The 18752-nt window shown below is 33.7% G+C and overlaps 2 protein-coding genes across 2 annotated transcripts; one reads left to right on the top strand and one right to left on the bottom strand.

Moving 5' to 3' along the window:
- Positions 1-3669: 3669 nt before the first annotated feature.
- On the bottom strand, positions 3670-6867 carry LOC132549805 (UPF0184 protein-like). Its single transcript, XM_060213777.1, has 2 exons — positions 6720-6867; positions 3670-4929 (listed from the first exon to the last, which is right to left on the bottom strand). The coding sequence occupies exons 1-2, from the start codon at positions 6865-6867 to the stop codon at positions 4721-4723; spliced, it is 357 nt and encodes a 118-aa protein (XP_060069760.1). The 3' UTR covers positions 3670-4720.
- Positions 6868-6976: 109 nt separating this feature from the next.
- On the top strand, positions 6977-14547 carry LOC132549774 (spliceosome RNA helicase DDX39B). The gene is made up of 10 exons (XM_060213736.1): positions 6977-7008; positions 7357-7596; positions 8055-8182; positions 8590-8866; positions 9052-9170; positions 10357-10488; positions 12809-12918; positions 13306-13450; positions 13818-13965; positions 14151-14547. The coding sequence occupies exons 2-10, from the start codon at positions 7383-7385 to the stop codon at positions 14162-14164; spliced, it is 1287 nt and encodes a 428-aa protein (XP_060069719.1). The 5' UTR covers positions 6977-7008; positions 7357-7382; the 3' UTR covers positions 14165-14547.
- Positions 14548-18752: the final 4205 nt, after the last annotated feature.

Here is an 18752-nt window from a genome sequence, read left to right as displayed (position 1 = left end):
TGTTTCATTATTCTAATTGAAATGAAAGCAGAAATATGCAAAGGATATTCAAGGGCAACCATGCTGTTATTAAGGGTTCCACGTCGTCCTACATTTTGAATACTACACGTCCTCTTAATATGCCGATTGTATACAAGTTTCATTGTCTTGGTTTACATGGTAGCAAAGTTATGCTCCTGACATGAAGTCTGAATAAAGGGCAGCAGCAACGCCGTAATTGAGGGATCGCGGGTCCTGAATTTGGTACACTACACATCGTTTTAGTATCACAGAAGACAGCGAGGTACTTTCGTTGCAACAATTATTAGAAAAAATAGACTGATTTGGTATTCAGCCGGAATATTTGACCCCTGGTCCTATTGTCTTTATTCCTACAGATGCACACACGGTGTTTAGAAAACTGGTTTTGTATTTTATCAGCATTAATGGATTTCATTCATTCCAACCCAAAACCACAAAGAGTAGCTTAATATGAATCAATAAGCATTGCTCCTACAGCAGACGACTACGTATATCTACAATGATTTGATGAAATCGTCCTTCTTCCATTAATAACGATGAACATTTATAAATTGCAAAATGTCGTGTAACCGCATTCTAAATGTTCGGAAACCGCAATGGAGTTTAATTATACTGAATTCACTTCTAGAGTGACTTAATTTATCGTGTGTTATGTATATATTATACTGGTCTATGAGATATCTAGTTATATCATATTTACTGCAATAAAGTGAATAGCTCCATTCTGGAATTTCGTTATTTTTGTTATTAGTCTGTACATAAATCCAGATAAGTTGACCAGAACCTGTTTTTAAATCATAATCCAGAGTGAAGCTAAATAAAATGGCATCTTCTGTACTTTGAATGTTTCATCTTATGTTTAATTTTTAACAAAGATACAGTTTTACATCCAAAGTACACTACACATGCTCATATTTTCAAAATGAACAAAAAATACATACACTTCTGATACAGCTCATAACCATAAAGATTATACATAAAAGAATAGCCACACCCCCTCCCTCCTCCTCAAAAAAAGAGCGTAGCGAACAATAAGCAATATTGTCATATTATCCCCTATTAGTACCACAGCTGATGTTCGCCAAAATCTGCAAATTTGATTAAATGGACGTCGTATTTTTAAACCACAAAAGTGATACAAGTGATATTCTCACTTGGAACATCAATGTACTAAAAGTTGAGAGCATACGAGTTGTACATATTGTATCGATGGAATACATAAATCAGCTAGAATGGGTGTTTAAGTCATTTTCCAGAGGAATCATTTGACACGTCATTTAAATATTCTTTAAACAACCTTACAACTGATTGTCTCTAGCAACTCGCATCGCACCACATATCTCGATTACCCCAAGGAACAATTTTTCACAACGCGGTGTCGGTATGGAAATGTTTTGGGTCGTCTCACCTTTTTCAGAACCAGTCACTGCTTATAAAAAGACGCTATACCACGGGCGCTGTACCTTAACGCAGTTGAAAACAGATACATTCTCTTTTGAGCGTTTTATACAGTTCATCCATTATTGACGTAGCCAATTTCGTTCACGTGCTCATCTATGCCGTAAGTGTGACTAAAATTATGTCCACACAAATTAGAAACAAGTATACTTTAATCACAATGGTATTGATTTGAATCATTCCTACTTCGACCGTTACGGTACTTATAATTTCTCGCAAAGCTTTTCTGTCGACTCTATGTGGTGAGCATGTGTGTATAATGCGTGACACAACAAATGTAATCGGTGACCACAATAAATTTTATTTGTTTTGATGTGAAACAAAAATCTAAATCTAAAAATGTCCACAAAATTCGGTAATCTTTTTCTCGACTTATTTTCTTTTCATCGCGGAAGTCACATGATCCGTAGGAAAAATAAAAATACTGTAATATTTCTGCATCAAATCTACAACAGTAAAGAGCTGAACTATACCTGTTATCGCTACGACAGCTTTGTTTCCATCCAAATGTTGTGACAATGATTGCCATAACATCATATAAAACAATCCTGCATGAAAACATGGCCTCCGGGCTTATTGTCAATCCTGTACTGTTTGGCATGTAGTTCCGGTTGGCAACCTTCAGAGAGAACGATTTTTGCTCAGTGATGTTTGTAATACAATAAATCTTAGCTTGTTCAAAAATCATTTTAGTAACGATACCAGTAATTCATCATAATATTTATTGCTAATCATGATCATTTATCATAACAATAATTACTTATCATGAATCATAGTAGTAATCATTAATCATAATTATAATTTCTTATAATGTGGTATCCATCTAGGAACCATACCGCAATCTAAGACTTCAAGAGTGTTGGTTCTCCAACTTTGTTTTCTCCTTCAATTTCTTATAACTGTAATAATCATTAATCACAATATGAGTAATCCCAGTAAATATCATTTATCACAATAATAATCATTTATCATAAAATGATCATTTATCATTAAATATTCCTTAATCCCTGTAATAATCATTAATCCTTGTAAGGTTGGTTTCTAGGATGAAGCTCAACAAATACTGAAAACACAAAAACGGAAATGACCCATATTCAAAGTCACAGAGCTTGAATTTGTTAAAAGCTTTCAACTGCTTTTTCTGACAAAAAAAAAAAAAAAAAAGGCAGCGAAGCATGATTTTGCATGATAGTTCCTAGTCTCCCTGATGAAGACTGAAAACATTTGTGAGAAGAAATCACCTTGACCCATATTTAAAGTTGAAGGGGTTTAATTCATTAAAATTTGAAGGGGAGGAAGTGTTTACTTTAATACTTGGTGTTTATCACCAACATCGCTCACCTGGCATTCAATTTTTTTTGTGTTGCAAATCTTTTCATAAACACAAAAACATTTTATGTAATTAACATTCAAAGTAGTTGTCACGATTTCAACAAAGTTAAGCCCTGCTACATTGTATAAAAAAATGCTTTCTTTCGCTTTATCCAAGGAACCTATCCACCAAATACCATAATTCTAGGATTTTGATTCTAGGACTTCTGATTCATCATCAGCAGTCACTTTAATGCGACATTCCCTGTGACCTTGAATATGAATCAAGGTGGTTTCTTTTGCAAACTTCCAGCCAAGTATCATGATTGTAGGCCTCTTAGTTATCGGGAAGATGTTGCTTCATGGAGAGAGAAACAAACTCCGCACAATGGCATTCAAGCTCACTTAGCACTTTCGGCCTGGTAAGCTAAATATACACAGGTAAGTGGAAACTCATTTAAGTCTAGAGACCATGAAAGTTTTAGAACTGATCTGCATTGCTCATTGGTATTAATTTTCATTTTTAAAAATACTAAATACACTTTAATTGTTGACATTCAAAATATACCTTAATAATTCCTATTAAACAGTGCCCAGTGAGACTTCAGAAAAATCAGCTTTGAAAGTGTTTTTCAAGATGGTGGCCATTTTGAATTTAAAACATCTCAAAAACAACACAATCTTCCTAGTGAAGTCTCAGCCAAATCCAACATGCCAAACTTGAGAAGTGCCAAAGTTCACACTGGAGTAGTTCAGGGCATATGATAAATGACAGATAAAAACATGATGACTACAAATTATGATTACCCTTTGAGTCATTACCTATTCAAAGTACACAAGAAAGTCATCCTCTTTGCTTTATATTCATTTCATCTTTATTCAAATAATTTAACATCGTCATCCATCATTATTCAATGAAGTATTTTCTAAAATATCAAATATAGGAATGAATCATAATTAATGTTAATGATAGATCTGTCTACAAGCAGGACTAGCATTGGACATATTCCTAATACAATAAAACAACATGGGGCACAGACAATATACACTCCAGCCAAACAATGAACACATAACTATATGATACAGCTATTCCACAAAAGCATTTTCATTTATGAGCAACAGAATATCATTGTATGTTTCTTTCAAAATTGTATCCATCACTTTTCTATAAGGCTACTTTCAGATTTGTTGGACACTAAATCAAGCAGATACATTTATAAGTAGATATATCTACCAAATAGATAGATAGGTACATGTCTACCGGAGAAGATAAGTATTTGTGATACACTACCTTCTTTATGATAAACACTTTTTCCAGTGCCTTTGTAATGTTAATTTTAAGATCCATATAAAATTGTATACACTCTCAGGTGCTTCACAAATCATCCTCATCAACAGGTCTTATTAATGTTCATCATACAAGTGAACTACAGTTACCATTTTCAGCTATTCACACAGAATCATTTGATAGCTTTTAAATATGGAAACTTTTTGAAAGCAGTGTTATTTTTTTAACAGCCTATTACTAATTATATGTATCTGTTACATAATTGGTTACTGATCTCCTCAAGTTTCTAACAGAAACTGTAAGAGAGCCTCAGGAAGGTTCATTACTATATTTTCTATTTATCCTCTAATAAGCCCAGGGCTTAGACATAAATTTTGACTTAATGCAGGAGTGAGCTTATTGAAGGACAAAGAAATACATTTTGTCAGTAGTTGTCCTGGTGCAATAGATAAAATTCTGCTTATTACTATGTGTTTATCATCTGTTAAATACAATACCAACAATAAAATTTTCCTGTTCTACTTCTGATAAACAGATTTATGACAATACCTCAGATCATGTCATGTTAACTACAATACATATTATATTCTTTGAGAACTTATAAGCTGATGTTGTTATGTATTTTCACATTGTCTTTAATTGTTAACTCTTTGAATCTTCTTCATCCATTGGTTCTCCTTTTTCTTCAGCTTTTTGTTGACTTTCCTGGTTTTGTTCCTGAAGCTCCTTCTTAATCTGCCTATTAGATTCTAACAATTCCTCTATTCTACCATACAAGTTGTCATTCTGGTCCTCCAGTTTATTCATCCAGGTGTCCAATTGGTCCAATGTCTTATCAAGGTCTGCAAACTCTAAAATCAAATACAAAAGTATGGTAAAATCAAATTACCATTAATACTGTGTTACATCATTTCTATAAAGCATACAATGTATTTAAGGTGTACCCAGAGTGAAAATATGATCAAAAATCAAAAAGGTTAAAAACTTCATAAAAATTGACAGGCAGAATACTGAGATATTGATGTGTAAAGTGTACAATTATCACCTGTCCTTCTACTACTAGTCAGCCTAAGGGTGACATGAGCTGAATGGGACCTATTGGTTGTAATGTCACAAGTTCAACAATTGGCAGTAGCTGCCATGGAGGAAAGAAGTGAGGTCGAGAGTAGTTATGTTACGCAAGGTCAGAATGCAGATGAATGTTTTCTAGTTTTGAGGAATTAGATAATTCTGACAACAATATAATGTAGACAGTAAAAAGCCATATGTTATTTGTCAGCATTTGCAGACAGTTATCAGTTCAAACATATCTATTGTCAACCTTATCATGGACTTAAATCTAAGTCTGTGGTTTATTTGAAACCAAACAGATGACTCAAGAGTAACATTGTATTTGATGTATGTTGTGTCATAATTTTTATATTTCAAAGTTGTATACTATGGTACTACTACTGTCCAAAAATACAGAAATGTATCAGTGAAAATTATTTTCAAAATAATTAACATTTGTGTTTGCTGTTTTTGATCATTGATAAAATGTATGACATATATGTGTCATAATAACCTATTGACATCATTGTGCATTCCTTATGTAAGGTCTGCAATTAAAATATTTGATTTTATTTTCAAGTATTTAAGTATGAGATGCTAATTTATATTGACTGAAATACATATGTTGCTGTTTGTTAGAAAAATAGAGTTTTGTACTTGCGTATTTGTTCCAATTATTTTTATACATCTCAGTTTGTAAAAAATGGGGGTGTACTGTCATTTATTTGACTGAAATTTTAATTGGTTGGTAGTGTGTGCTGTATAAATTAAGGGTTCATGATAATAAAAAGTTTAATATCACAGTCCTTAGATTCATGAATTATGAAAACAGATTAATTTAGATTGCATCGACATGTGTGTTCAGACAATCACATGAAATAAATGTAATAATTTCATAATCAAAATTGTAAAAAGTCATTTCTACATTTATAGATATAACCCATAGAAGTAAGTGTCAATGGAATATATCACAAAAGTAGCTAAAAAGCTTGCATATTGAACACACAGTGGAAGCTTTCTGGTATATCTCTATAGTAGTGCTTTGCCAATGTTGATGTCACAGATGTTGGCTACCCATATCAAAGCAGTCTCTGTGGCATGCATTTTAGATAAATCACAGTATCTCGGAAACGGAACTAACTACAAAGTTTCTTGTTTTCTTGACCTTTTATTACATACTATGAAGTATTTTATAGCTAAATTTAGCAAAACACTCAGGGTACATTTCAAATCATTGAAAAATAAAGAAACAGAACTGGACTGATCTATTTAAGTCATGTTAACAGGACTCAACCAGGGATATATTTGCCTAATTGTTATCATAGCCACCATAAGCAGAGTTACAGACATCATCCTACCCCAAAACCATTTCGCCTGAAAAAGCTATGTCGCCCCAAACATATTATTCAATTACTTCTGTAATGCGCGCTTGTATGACCTTCTTATAAAGACTTCAATATAAAGTTGTTTTTTTCGGAAGGTAGGCCCAACCAAGTCTCATATTCGGCCTCTTCGACTAAACACATCAACTAAGCTCACATAATTTACTCTGGCTCCTTGAGAAATTATTATGAGCTTAACAACCTATTACCTTTACTACATTCTTGAACTATCGTATCGATGTTTTCAACTTCACCGATGTCCAATTCATCTCCATCATAACTGACGCCGTTTTGCATATGCGATTTATTCTCGACCTCCTTGGAGTCGTCGGCATTCATATTGTTGTCTTCGGCCATTTTTAAGTCATGTGATATCACTGCAAGAGCTATTTTTTGATTGGCTACAGCTGTGGGCATCGACCAATCAAAACAGTCAGAACATCTCGCTTTACGTAGCATCTTGATAGACGACGCCATTGTAACAGCGTTAGCAAACCGGTGAGTAAAGATAAATCGGTAATCATCATGTCAATTATGCGCTTATGATTTTAAACATTATTTTATTTAGAGACGTTTGGCACGAATGTTTCTTTTGTATCAGTTATTTTGGGTAAGGAATGCCAAAATAACCCGGTAAACAATGGAGATCCTGAACCGGTATTGAGAATCGTTGAACTATTATTCAAATTTCGATGACTAGGAATGGTCTGGACCTAGATCGTCTAGTATATTTGGGTTTTAGTCAGCATCGGGCGTTGTAAAGATGAAACGTGATCGTTAAATGAATAATTAATAGGAAAATTGACATTTCGTACCGACAGGATTAACACTTTTGTTTTTTAACAGATCACACAGGAAACAAAATTTAAGATATGGCAGACAACGAGAACGAAGCTGAACTTTTGGACTACGAGGAGGAGGAGAATGAGGCTACTGCCGATGGAGCAGGGGATGTACAGCAACAAATAAAGAAAGATGTTAAGGGTACATACGTATCCATTCACAGTTCTGGATTTAGAGATTTTCTTCTGAAACCGGAGCTGCTCCGAGCCATTGTTGACTGTGGCTTTGAGCATCCCTCAGAAGGTACATGATTTGTCCGTTTTGGAATGAAAAGTGAACTTTGGTTAAAAGTGATTAACCATGGGGCTGTAGACAAGTTTGGAACACCCTCGGAAAGTTCAGACTGTCGTTCAGACGTTTTTGTATTTGATAGTGCTCCTTACAAAAATCATTATCATTTTGGGAATTCATATATAGATAATTGCACCTCTTTGGTTATCACTGATAATATGTGCCTGTTACATTGTAATGACTCGTACAAGTATAATATTTCAAGTTCTGATAAATAATTCAAGGGAAATCACTATATTAATAATGATGATAAAACGTTTCATTGTATTGGGTGCACTTTTTCCAATCCATGTTCGCTAACATTATTCTTGACTTGTGATTGCCATGTGAAACAATTAATGATTCTTGTTTATAAATATTTTGCAACTTTTACTTGTGGCAGTGTTAGACTATGCATTTCTCTTTTACAGTTCAGCATGAATGCATCCCGCAAGCAATTTTGTCAATGGATGTGTTGTGTCAAGCTAAGTCTGGTATGGGAAAGACGGCCGTGTTTGTATTGGCAACTCTTCAACAGCTAGAGCCTGTGGATGGTCAGGTGTGCATTTCTACAGTTTGAGTTTACTTAATATTGATGGTCTTGGATACATTTTATTACTTTGAAATATACATATTTGATTATTAATGTGAATTTTAGGATGGATGAATATGCTATTATAGACCACGTCAAAGGTGTTATCTGTATTTGATTAGTATGTTTGATATACATCCAAGAGACCTAAAAATTATATATATGGGTACAAAACACATTAAATCTGCCAAAATCGTTTTCCAGAAGAGGAGGAATAATTAGTCTCAATAATTTTTTATTTGTAAGGAACGTAATGAAATTCATATTCTTATTTTTGTTGTTGATTTAACAAATACATTTACTTTCTTTCCTCAGATGTTTTGAATAAACCTTGGCCACAGAAAATTAATATTTGCCCTGATCATTTTTACTAGGTGTCTGTGTTGGTATTGGCACATACTAGGGAACTTGCTTTCCAAATCAGCAAAGAGTATGAACGGTTCAGCAAGTACATGAACAGCACAAAAATAGCAGTCTTCTTTGGTGGGATGTCGGTTAAGAAAGATGAAGAGGTCCTGAAAAAGAACTGTCCACATATTGTGGTGGGAACTCCAGGGAGGATTCTAGCACTTGTACGATCAAAACAGCTTGTTTTGAAGCATGCAAAACATTTTATTTTGGACGAATGTGACAAAATGTTGGAAGAATTAGGTAAGTGTCTCTATTTTAGAAACTCAGCAGATAGTCAACAAATAGTCTATGTACGAAATTCAGATTGTTTTAAACTTAAATGGCAAAACATCAAAATAAATCCATGCAAAATAACAGCTAATACCAGTTATTTTTCAAAGGTTATGACCACTGAGGTTATTTACATGTTAATTTTAATTTTTCAGACATGAGACGAGACGTTCAGGAGATATTCAGGGCCACTCCCCATGAGAAGCAAGTCATGATGTTCAGTGCCACCCTCAGCAAAGATGTCCGAGCAATCTGCAAGAAGTTCATGCAAGATGTAATTACTGTACAAAATTCTTTACGTCGACTCGTTTCCTGAAAATGGTTCCCAGTTCTAAATTGCCGTCACCTTTGATAGCAAAAGTTAGATTTCATAAGATAGGCCCAGTACGCGACATTATAGTATCTTCGCCTGTCAGAAAATACTGCAATGCGTGATGGATCCTGAATAGATTTTCAAGAAGTCTTTCACAGAACGAAAAAAATATAGCAAGCGTTCAGGATTAACAAGTTTTAACTTTGTTAATTTTAGAGTTTAACAGATTTTTTTTAATGGTAAATTTTTGGACATTTTTTCTTGGAAATTAAAAAAAAATAGATGCTATTTGGGAGAAATACCTACTTGCATATAAAACAAGATCTGCCATTTAGAATATCTACATGGAAGAAAATGGTATAGGGATGGTCGTTACATCGCAGTTAATAAGGTGTTATATTGTCAAGATTAGAAAGACGCGTTTTAGGAGTTAGGGATGCGGAGAAAGAAGATCATCATCAGAGGCACACAAAGTCCCTGCGCTCTCAAAGCAACGGGCTAGTTGTGTCTCACCTAGTTTTTAGAAGCGCGACATAGATAAAGATACTTGCTGTTTCAAGATCCGAGTAATCAACAAATTAGGTCGGTGTCGGGGATGTCCAGATGCTGGTGAGGAACGCGAGTATGGCAATGTAAAGAGAGGACTTCACATGTGGAGATGAGTGGAGTTTAATCGTCACCATGGTTGTGGCCTTCCAATGGGTGTACCTCTTCAAAGACCAGCTCCAGGCCTAGCCTGTATCTTGCCGAGATGTACGATACCCAACTTATTGGTGGGCACTAGCTGATTGTCAAATATCAGCTTGTCCAGCTCCTGTTGGACTAGGGGTGGCAGGATGTTTGCTTTATTTAGCAAATATATTCTGATTTCATATCTTGAAAATGAAAATAGAAATATTAACATGAATTTCTTTTGTTTGGCTTTGGAATAACTTTTCATTTGAGAGAGAAAAAAAATTTAAATATATGCATATATATATATAATCAAGTGTAGTTTTGAAAAATCTCATCTTTCCTTGGAAGTTGGGTTAGAAACAAAATGTGCAGTGACATTTCTGTTATCTTTGGAATTCCAATTTCTAGAGAATTGTTGGTAGCTAACAATACATGTTATTGCAGGAGAAGTTTTTTGCCATTGTATTTTCAGCCTATGGAAGTGTATGTGGATGATGATTCCAAGCTCACCCTTCATGGTCTACAGCAGCACTATGTAAAGCTGAAGGACAATGAGAAGAATAGGAAGCTTTTTGAGCTTCTTGATGTTCTTGAATTCAACCAGGTATCAACATGGTGTAAATTTTCTACATAAACCCCCATGCCCCATTATTGCCAATTTTCACAATAGAACCTGAATTTCAGAAATATGCTGTAGTGTTGTATGGTTGTTATTTTTCATTTGGTGCTAGTTAATAATAAAGGCATGAGTTTTGTATATATGTGGTTATGCCGGATTACAGTTTGAATATTTCTAATCTGGAATTGTAAATGATAGTTGATTCGTAGTACCCAAAAGATTGAAATGTACTTTCGATTACCTTTATTACTTTGATGTAATTGCTTTGAATGAAGGATTGATATTATAAATAGTGAAGTAACTTAAGTGATAAGTAGAGCATATAGGGATTGATCAGTTTAGGACAAAAATGTCAGAAATAGGGGAAAATTGGTGAAAAATGATTGCATATCGAAGGAACAAACTTGTGATACATCTTTCGATGATGACAAAAGTCGTGCACCACTCTTACTTGCTAGTGGGGACAAAACGATTACCACCTTTGTCTGAGATCGTAGTGTAAGAAAAAGGTATTTCCCTCTGATTCTTAATATGTGGTGTTGGCCAAAAAACCTACCATTATTTAAGACCTACATTTGAAGCATAGAGTGTGTAGAGGTGAATGCAATAGTCTTATCTGTAATCCCTAATTAATACTTAGTCAAGATGCAGTTATTGAATTTATCAATTGAAATATCCACATCGGAAAAAATTGAGACAAATTATTTTTAAAGGAACGTTTGTCATTGTTTCTAGTTGTTATAAATTTGATTTAAATGCTGTATTAAAACTGATTTGATAAAAGAGTTTGGCATTTTTGAAGACGAGCAGAAGCATTATCAGTTTATATATTGAACATCTGTTTAGGAGAAGAATTTTCAGAAATCTGACAAGTAGTAATAAGATTATTGCACATCAATTCAACAACAAATGCATGACACATGCTCCAGTGATGACAAAAGTCGTGCACCACTCTTACACATTAGTGGGGAAAACACGATTACCACCTTTGTCTGAGATTAGTAATGTCAATGTCTGGTCTCTAAGTTGTTTCTTATAATAAAATCAGGTTCTGTCCTCCGATTAATTAATTTTATATGAAATCGGTCATTTACTTTCCATTGTTCAATACCTGCAATTGTAGTTTTTATTGCAACTTTAACATAATTATGTTACCTTTAATTTTAAATTTGTCAAAATGAAGCAAACTACCTTTAAGTTGAAATTTCTACTGCTTTTTTTTTTCAAGGAAACTTTTTTGCTACCTCTGAACTTCAATTTTGCAGACTCCGTTCAGAATTTGTGCGTTACATAATTAAAAAATTTCGCGGAACTTTACCATTTGGTAGTAGAGATTGTGTACAAAAATATTGTTTCAAATAAGGTGAATTCGGTGCATAGAAGGTATTAAATATCAATTTTACACACTTCAGTGCACATCTACCAATGATGACAAAAGTCGTGCACCACTCTTACTTTTAAGTGGGGACAACACGATTACCACCTTTGTCTGAGATCACAGTGAAACCATGTTTCTTTTTTTTTCATTAAAAACAAAAAAATTCTCCTGTCTGGTTAGTTCCTTGTGTGTGGAATATTTCATTAACTGCTCTTTTTTTTTTTTTTTTTTTTTTGTCTTCTTCATAACTCCACTTTCTCTATTTCTGTTTTGGAGATTTCTATTTGTCAGACTTTCCTTTATTTGGAGTTATCTTGACATAATTCTATGCTCCAAAGAAGTGAGCTTCACATCTCTACCAACAAGTATTCCATACATTTTTCATATTTGTAATTTGCCCAATATTTGAATAATGTGTAATAGATAACAGTTAAGTTCAGCTGGTTTTTGATGATCCAGACACTACCTAAAATTCAAGCATTTTTGCTTTGTAATCCAGTCATGAACAGATGTAAGAAATTGTGCTCAACATAGTGCTGAAAATTGTTGGAATAATGTTAATGATAAATTGGAAATTTGTAGTGATTTGTCAACAGACGGGTTTCATTGATTGAGGTACTATGGTTTGGTGGCAGTAATGTGTCCTGTTCAGATATTCCGTCTTGGTTTTTCTTCAGTCATTATGTTGAGAAGTCTATCTTTTGCACCACTCTTACATTCTTGCATGTCAAAGGACACAATTGCCATTTTCTTTTGAGGTGAATTCAAAGTAGATACTGCACTACTTATTAAAATATGTTGTCACATGATGCATTGTAGTGTTACATTCTACTTTCCCAATTTACAGGTTATAGTATTTGAAGTCTGTTCAGGGAGGTTTGACCTTGTATCTATAGATATATTGTATGGATGTTTTCAATTTCACAGGTGATAATTTTTGTCAAGTCCGTCCAGAGATGCATGGCCCTGGCACAGTTGTTAGTGGAACAGAACTTCCCAGCTATTGCCATCCACAGGGCAATGACACAAGAGGAAAGGTACTAGCAGAATTTTTTTATTTCCTTGTATCTAGTCTTGGAGAGATATCCATCAATAATGTCTTATGAACACTCCAGCATCCACAGCATAACCAGCCCAAGAAAGATTTTAGTAGTTTCTGGATTTCCAATACAAGATGTCTTTCTACTTCTGGACAATTGAAACTCAATATGAATACAATTGGTTTTTTTTTACGTATGGGGGAAATCTTCCTGTAGGCAATGTGTTGCATATCAGAAGGTCAATGTGACCTGTATTTACACATTGACACAAAGGAAACATTTCGTGACATATTTACTGAATATTCATATAGGATTGCTCCTTTCAATATCCTGAAACCATTCTGCCTCTAAATTTCTTTACATATTTCTTTCATCATTTTTCAGATTATCTCGCTACCAACAGTTTAAAGATTTCCAGAAGAGAATTCTAGTGGCCACAAACTTGTTTGGACGTGGAATGGATATTGAGAGAGTGAACATTGTTTTCAACTATGACATGCCTGAGAATTCCGACACATACTTACACAGAGTAAGTTTATACTTTTATCATTTTGAATCACTTAAATGTAATTTTCTGGATGTCTTTGTGGAACAGAAAGATGTGGAAATAGAAAAAAAAAATCTTACAAGTCTGTTACGACAAGATTAGATAATTGATTTTGAATTAATTCAATAGACATGAACAGTGTAAGTATGTGAAGATATGGTGTTTAAACAATAAATTGTTTCTTGAAATGGGATTTTAAGAATCACGATATATTTTGAGTACATTCATTCATTCAAACTGAAATAAAAATGTTTTTATCACAAGTCCAGCTTTGCATAAGATTCATGTTTTTGAACAGTTGCATTTGTAAATCATGTCAAATACTTTAAATGGCATCTCTATCGTGAAGGTGGCACGTGCTGGAAGATTTGGTACCAAAGGTCTTGCCATTACATTTGTCTCTGATGAAAATGATGCCAAGGTGTTGAATGATGTTCAGGAGCGATTTGAGGTTAACATCACAGAACTACCAGACGAGATTGACATCTCTTCATATAGTAAGTAGAATTTCAAAATTAATTTTCTACTCGCAGTTTTGGTATCTTGCCAGTTTACAAAATCCATGTGTTTGGGTAGACCTGTACCACAAGAAGTATTCTTTCCACAATACAACAAACTGTACCTCATGTTTTTAAATAAGATTGAAAATGTTATTAACAAATGTATTTTCTTTCTTTTTCAGTTGAGGGTAGATGAACAAAATGTGATATCCTACAAGAGTGAAGTTACTGTGTTGGACTTATCATATGTACAGTGTAAATAACATTGAGATCATTTCTTGTAATTTCATAACAACTCGCCTTCATCTGCCTCGTTCATTTAACGACTGTGATTTCTGAACTGCAAATCATGATACAAGAGGAATATCGTGATGTTAAAAGACCAATTCCGGGGTTTCAGCAATTTGTGATGAAAATCAGGAAGACAAGAATATATACTTTGTGAGGAACAAAACTTTACATTTTGTTCGTTTCTGGGGTTGTGTTTTCCTTTTTTTTTAAAGGGGGGATTAGTAGTGATAAATGTATTTAAGAAAAATAAATGGAATAAAGAGCTAGAGATTAAAATATGTGTCACTATCATCTTTGTTCTGTTCTTTTTGCACGAAATATATTACTATGCCAGATTTGATAGAGAGATGAATCTTTCTTTAAAGATGCCTTAGTATGTATATTATTTGTTCCATTTTCAGTAGCATTTCATGACATTTTTTCTCCTCGAGTTGATTTTAAAATTTGCTAAAATTGAAAAGTGTTGATTCAGAAATTGACCCCAGGATTGTTAATTGTAGATTACTTTTATATTATGATGAAAAGAATTTTTTTTAAAAATGGCTATCTTTGATTTAAGAGTCGTGAGATGTATTTGATAGATTACATAATGTAGTTTCCCATATTAAGTTCAGTGTAGAGATATATTTGGTGTGAAGGAAGAAAAAACAATAGCTGCCATCATGTCCAAAGAAGATTAAGAAATTGAGAAGATACTGATGGGATGGATTTTGAACACCTATGATGCAATACAGGAAACAATTTAATAATGGTTATAGAATGTAAGGAATGGAAAGCATTGTTTTTATCCTGTTACCATTGACATCCTAGGTATTTTCGACTACTTGTTGCTTTTTAAACATTAAAAAAAGTACTATTAATTGAATATGAATAAACAGAAAAATAAATACTATTCTCAAGGGTTGTAGTTTAAAACCTGAAGCATTTGTTAGCTAAATAACTTGTTGGCAAAATTTGATACAGCTACCAGGATTCTTGCATCATCTGACCAGAAGGGTTAAGATGACCTATAGTCATCATTCTTCGTCGGTCGTCGGGTGTAAACATTTTCTTGAAAACCAAATTTGGTCTGATGCATCAGTGGGTGAGGATGGTCATTTCTTGCATTCAAAATTTTGATTAGATCCCAAGGGGTCAAGGGACAGGGCTCAAAAGGGGGAGGTGCTGAAATTAGATTATAAACTCTACTCCTTTCTGCATTGGTGGATTTCAACCATCTTTGGCCCTGATTCATCAGTTGATAGGCGATTATTTCTTAAATTTGTTTGTCCATGGGATAAAACCTCAAAATGTATTTTGATTTTGAATTTGCTTCAATAATTGTTTAAGTTTTTCCTGTTCAATTTTACTCCGGCTTTAATGCAGTTGACTTAGAAATCTTCTTGACTTTAAGACTTTTTGATAGTCAACACGTTCCAGACAATAAGTATTCATATCAAAGTGCTATTTATGAGAAAATCAAGCATACTTTTTTCATTATCCTAAAAAAACCACCTCTTGATTTAGAATGAAATGGTATGTTGGCCCCCTAATACCTATTTTAATGAAAATACGAATTGCTCAAATTTTGATCAAGTGTTATATGACTACTCGCTGCATACGAGAATTGGGGAGCGGGGGCTATAGTATGATCCATCATTGTTTGCTTAATTTGTTAAACTTCACACTTAGAACTACATATCCAACAGACATGTTGGATATTCAGGATTGCAAAGGGTAAAGTTCAGAGTGCAGAGCTGTTTTTAGAAAAATTGAAAGGCTTTAATGACTTCATATTCCTCGAAAGATTTTGTACAATCACTGTACTGAAGGAATTACAAAGAGTTGTTAAGGTTACCACATTGTTAGAAAATCCTTATATCAAAACTTTATTCTTGGCCTTATTCTATGATGGAGTCCGATAAGTTTAAAAAGGACAAGTTTTAAGTTTCAGGATTGTAAGGTATCATGGTGACCAATTCTAATGACTCATCTGTGTCTGTAAACAATTTTCGACTTCTACTCAAAAATCCCTGATCAAATTTCAATGAAATTTTGCAGAACATTTCCTTTGCAAAAGACGAACCAAAACTGAATTATACAGTCCCAAACCCCCAGGGACCTGAGGGGCAGGGCTAAATGGGGTCATATTGACTCTGATTTAAAAAATCTTCTCAAGGCCGAGATATGGTAGAATCATATGCTCTTCATGAACGGAAGAATCTTTAGGTGCTTTACCAAAATTGTGAATTTCATGGCCCAAGGGTCTCACATTTCCTTGTGTTGAGGGGGTAAAGTTGACTATAGTTTGTATAGGAAACCTAGATTTTTGAGCATAATTTGTTTAATTTTCATTGGAAATATTTCAGACTTGGTTAGAATTATGAGTGAAGGATAACTGTGTAATGTTTTGCCCTTATTGATCCTGGCTGACCTCCAGGGACTGATGGGCGAGGTCAAATTGACTTAAATTTCAATATTCTTCTTCTCAAACCCAGATATGATAAAATCAAAGGCTCCGCATGGATGGAAGCATCTTAAGGCGTTTTACCAAAATAGTGAATTTCATGGCTCAAGGGTCTGGCATTTCCCTGTGGGGAGGGGGTAAATTTTACTATAGTTTATATAGGAAAACTAGACTTAATTTTACTGTAATTTTCATAGAAAAATTATTATTTTGAGTGTAGTGTTGGTTATTTCCCACTGAAAGTAACTTTATAAGAATTATCACTATAGGATGACAGTTTTGATGGCATGCATGAATTGGCACTGGCTTACATTATTCAGTGTCACAATTTTTATCAAATTTTCACATGCTTCGAAAAGACCATATCTTCTTGGAGTTTTATTGCTGTAGCATCAAGGTAACTATTTTTACAAGGGCTTAAGTGGCTTCATTCTTTGAGGAATAGTCAAATTTGAAGAGCAGCAGGGAAGGTTGAAACCTGACAGGATTTTTAATGTTTATGATGCCTTGTTCCATCAATGCTGTGTGATAATATAATTGTAATTATCCAAGCTTTAGTGGTGATGATAAAGATTTTACAAAACACTAAAATCAATTAAAATATCTTTATTCTGTTGTAATATTTTTTAAAGTAAAAACACATGGAATGAAACTAGAAACATAAATACTATAACAATGAATGAACTATTTGATGTTGTACATGTACAGTGAAAATAACAAGGATTAAGTAATGGTTAAGTTAAAATAATTTCATCTATACAAAGGTATATACAACTTTCAAATAACAATTTGTGCTCTCCTTTGTTCTTTATCAGTTTGATCAAAATCACCATGGCTTTGTTTACTAAGTTAAGGCATAATACTGAACTTTGTAACAGCTGATTTTAATCAAGAGTGATTAACCATAATCTTCACCATAATTTAATTTGGTGTGAGTCATTGAAACATTTTATAAATTCAAACTGAATAGGTGATAAATTGGTGTTCTCACCTTGACCTTCATCTATGTTAAACCTGTTGAGGTTTGGAGACCCATCAAAGGTCAAGGTCACTCGAGTCAGAAAATTCTCAAGTTGACTCCAAAAAAATACACTGAAGCTTAAGGTCAAGGTTGCTATTGAGGCATTATAAAATCTCTCCCACAGTACTTTGTGGTACCTTATATTTGTTACAATGAGTATTGTTCCATCTGAACACTGACCAGGAAGGGTGTTTTATATATAATAACAAACAGCATAATGGTGTTGACAAAAAATGCCTCCATGGTTTGTCTAATTACCTTCAAGAGAAAAAGAATAGAGGAGGTTTGAAAGGTTATTTTTGGATTAGGAACACAGTGTATATTGATAGGACAGCTGGTATTACAAATAACAATGTGTGGCAAGCATCATACAACTTCTACACTGGATTTAGTGAAACTATATACATGACTGAAATGTAGTTTAAATGAAGAAAAATATCATCAAAATGACATGCTCAAAAACTTGCATGATTTTGTAACTAAACAGATCTTCGTAAAATAAAAATTTGTTGAGAGATTCATAAAGTTTACCATGAATGTAATCACCTTGATCAATCATGATATCAAAGTTCCTTTTTTCTGCAGAAAACCAGAAATTTTGGTACAAAAATGGAATGCAACAGATCTATATATAAACATATGTCGTTGGTAAAGCAATATGATATATGAAGTGTTTCCTTGTTCCCATGCATACACCAGAGATGTGATTTAATCCGTCCTATACATGTGTGATATTCATCTAGCACTAATAATTAGGTAAAATGACAGACGGAAAAAGGCTTAACAATATAAAGGAATAGCCAGCGATTTCATGGTCTTACATCAACAACCTGATAATCACTGACTTTGGTAGCTTTTAACTAGTCATCACTTGATTACACAAAAAGACAAAATTCTGTGTTATTAACTCTTCAATTTTACAGAACCATACTGACAGGACCTTGCATCTGGCTTTTAATGAAAGCACTGTTTTGTTCTAAGTAAATAGAATTTCTGTATGCAAGGGTAAACATCCAAAAGCCATGG

The sequence above is a fragment of the Ylistrum balloti genome, unplaced genomic scaffold (genome assembly GCF_031769215.1).
Source record: "Ylistrum balloti isolate Yb309-2 unplaced genomic scaffold, AGI_CSIRO_Ybal_v1 Utg370078, whole genome shotgun sequence".
NCBI lineage: Eukaryota > Metazoa > Mollusca > Bivalvia > Pectinida > Pectinidae > Ylistrum > Ylistrum balloti.
This window is presented reverse-complemented; position numbering and strand designations above follow the sequence as displayed.

Bases quoted from the DNA above. Each gene is read 5' to 3' on its own strand.
- LOC132549774 (XM_060213736.1), top strand. From the start codon at position 7,383: ATGGCAGACAACGAGAACGAAGCTGAACTTTTGGACTACGAGGAGGAG. The intron at 9,171-10,356 runs GTAATTACTGTA...TTGTATTTTCAG, and splicing joins GCAAGAAGTTCATGCAAGAT to CCTATGGAAGTGTATGTGGA. The intron at 10,489-12,808 runs GTATCAACATGG...TCAATTTCACAG, and splicing joins ATGTTCTTGAATTCAACCAG to GTGATAATTTTTGTCAAGTC.
- LOC132549805 (XM_060213777.1), bottom strand. From the start codon at position 6,867: ATGGCCGAAGACAACAATATGAATGCCGACGACTCCAAGGAGGTCGAG. The intron at 4,930-6,719 runs GTAATAGGTTGT...ATTTGATTTTAG, and splicing joins AGTTCAAGAATGTAGTAAAG to AGTTTGCAGACCTTGATAAG.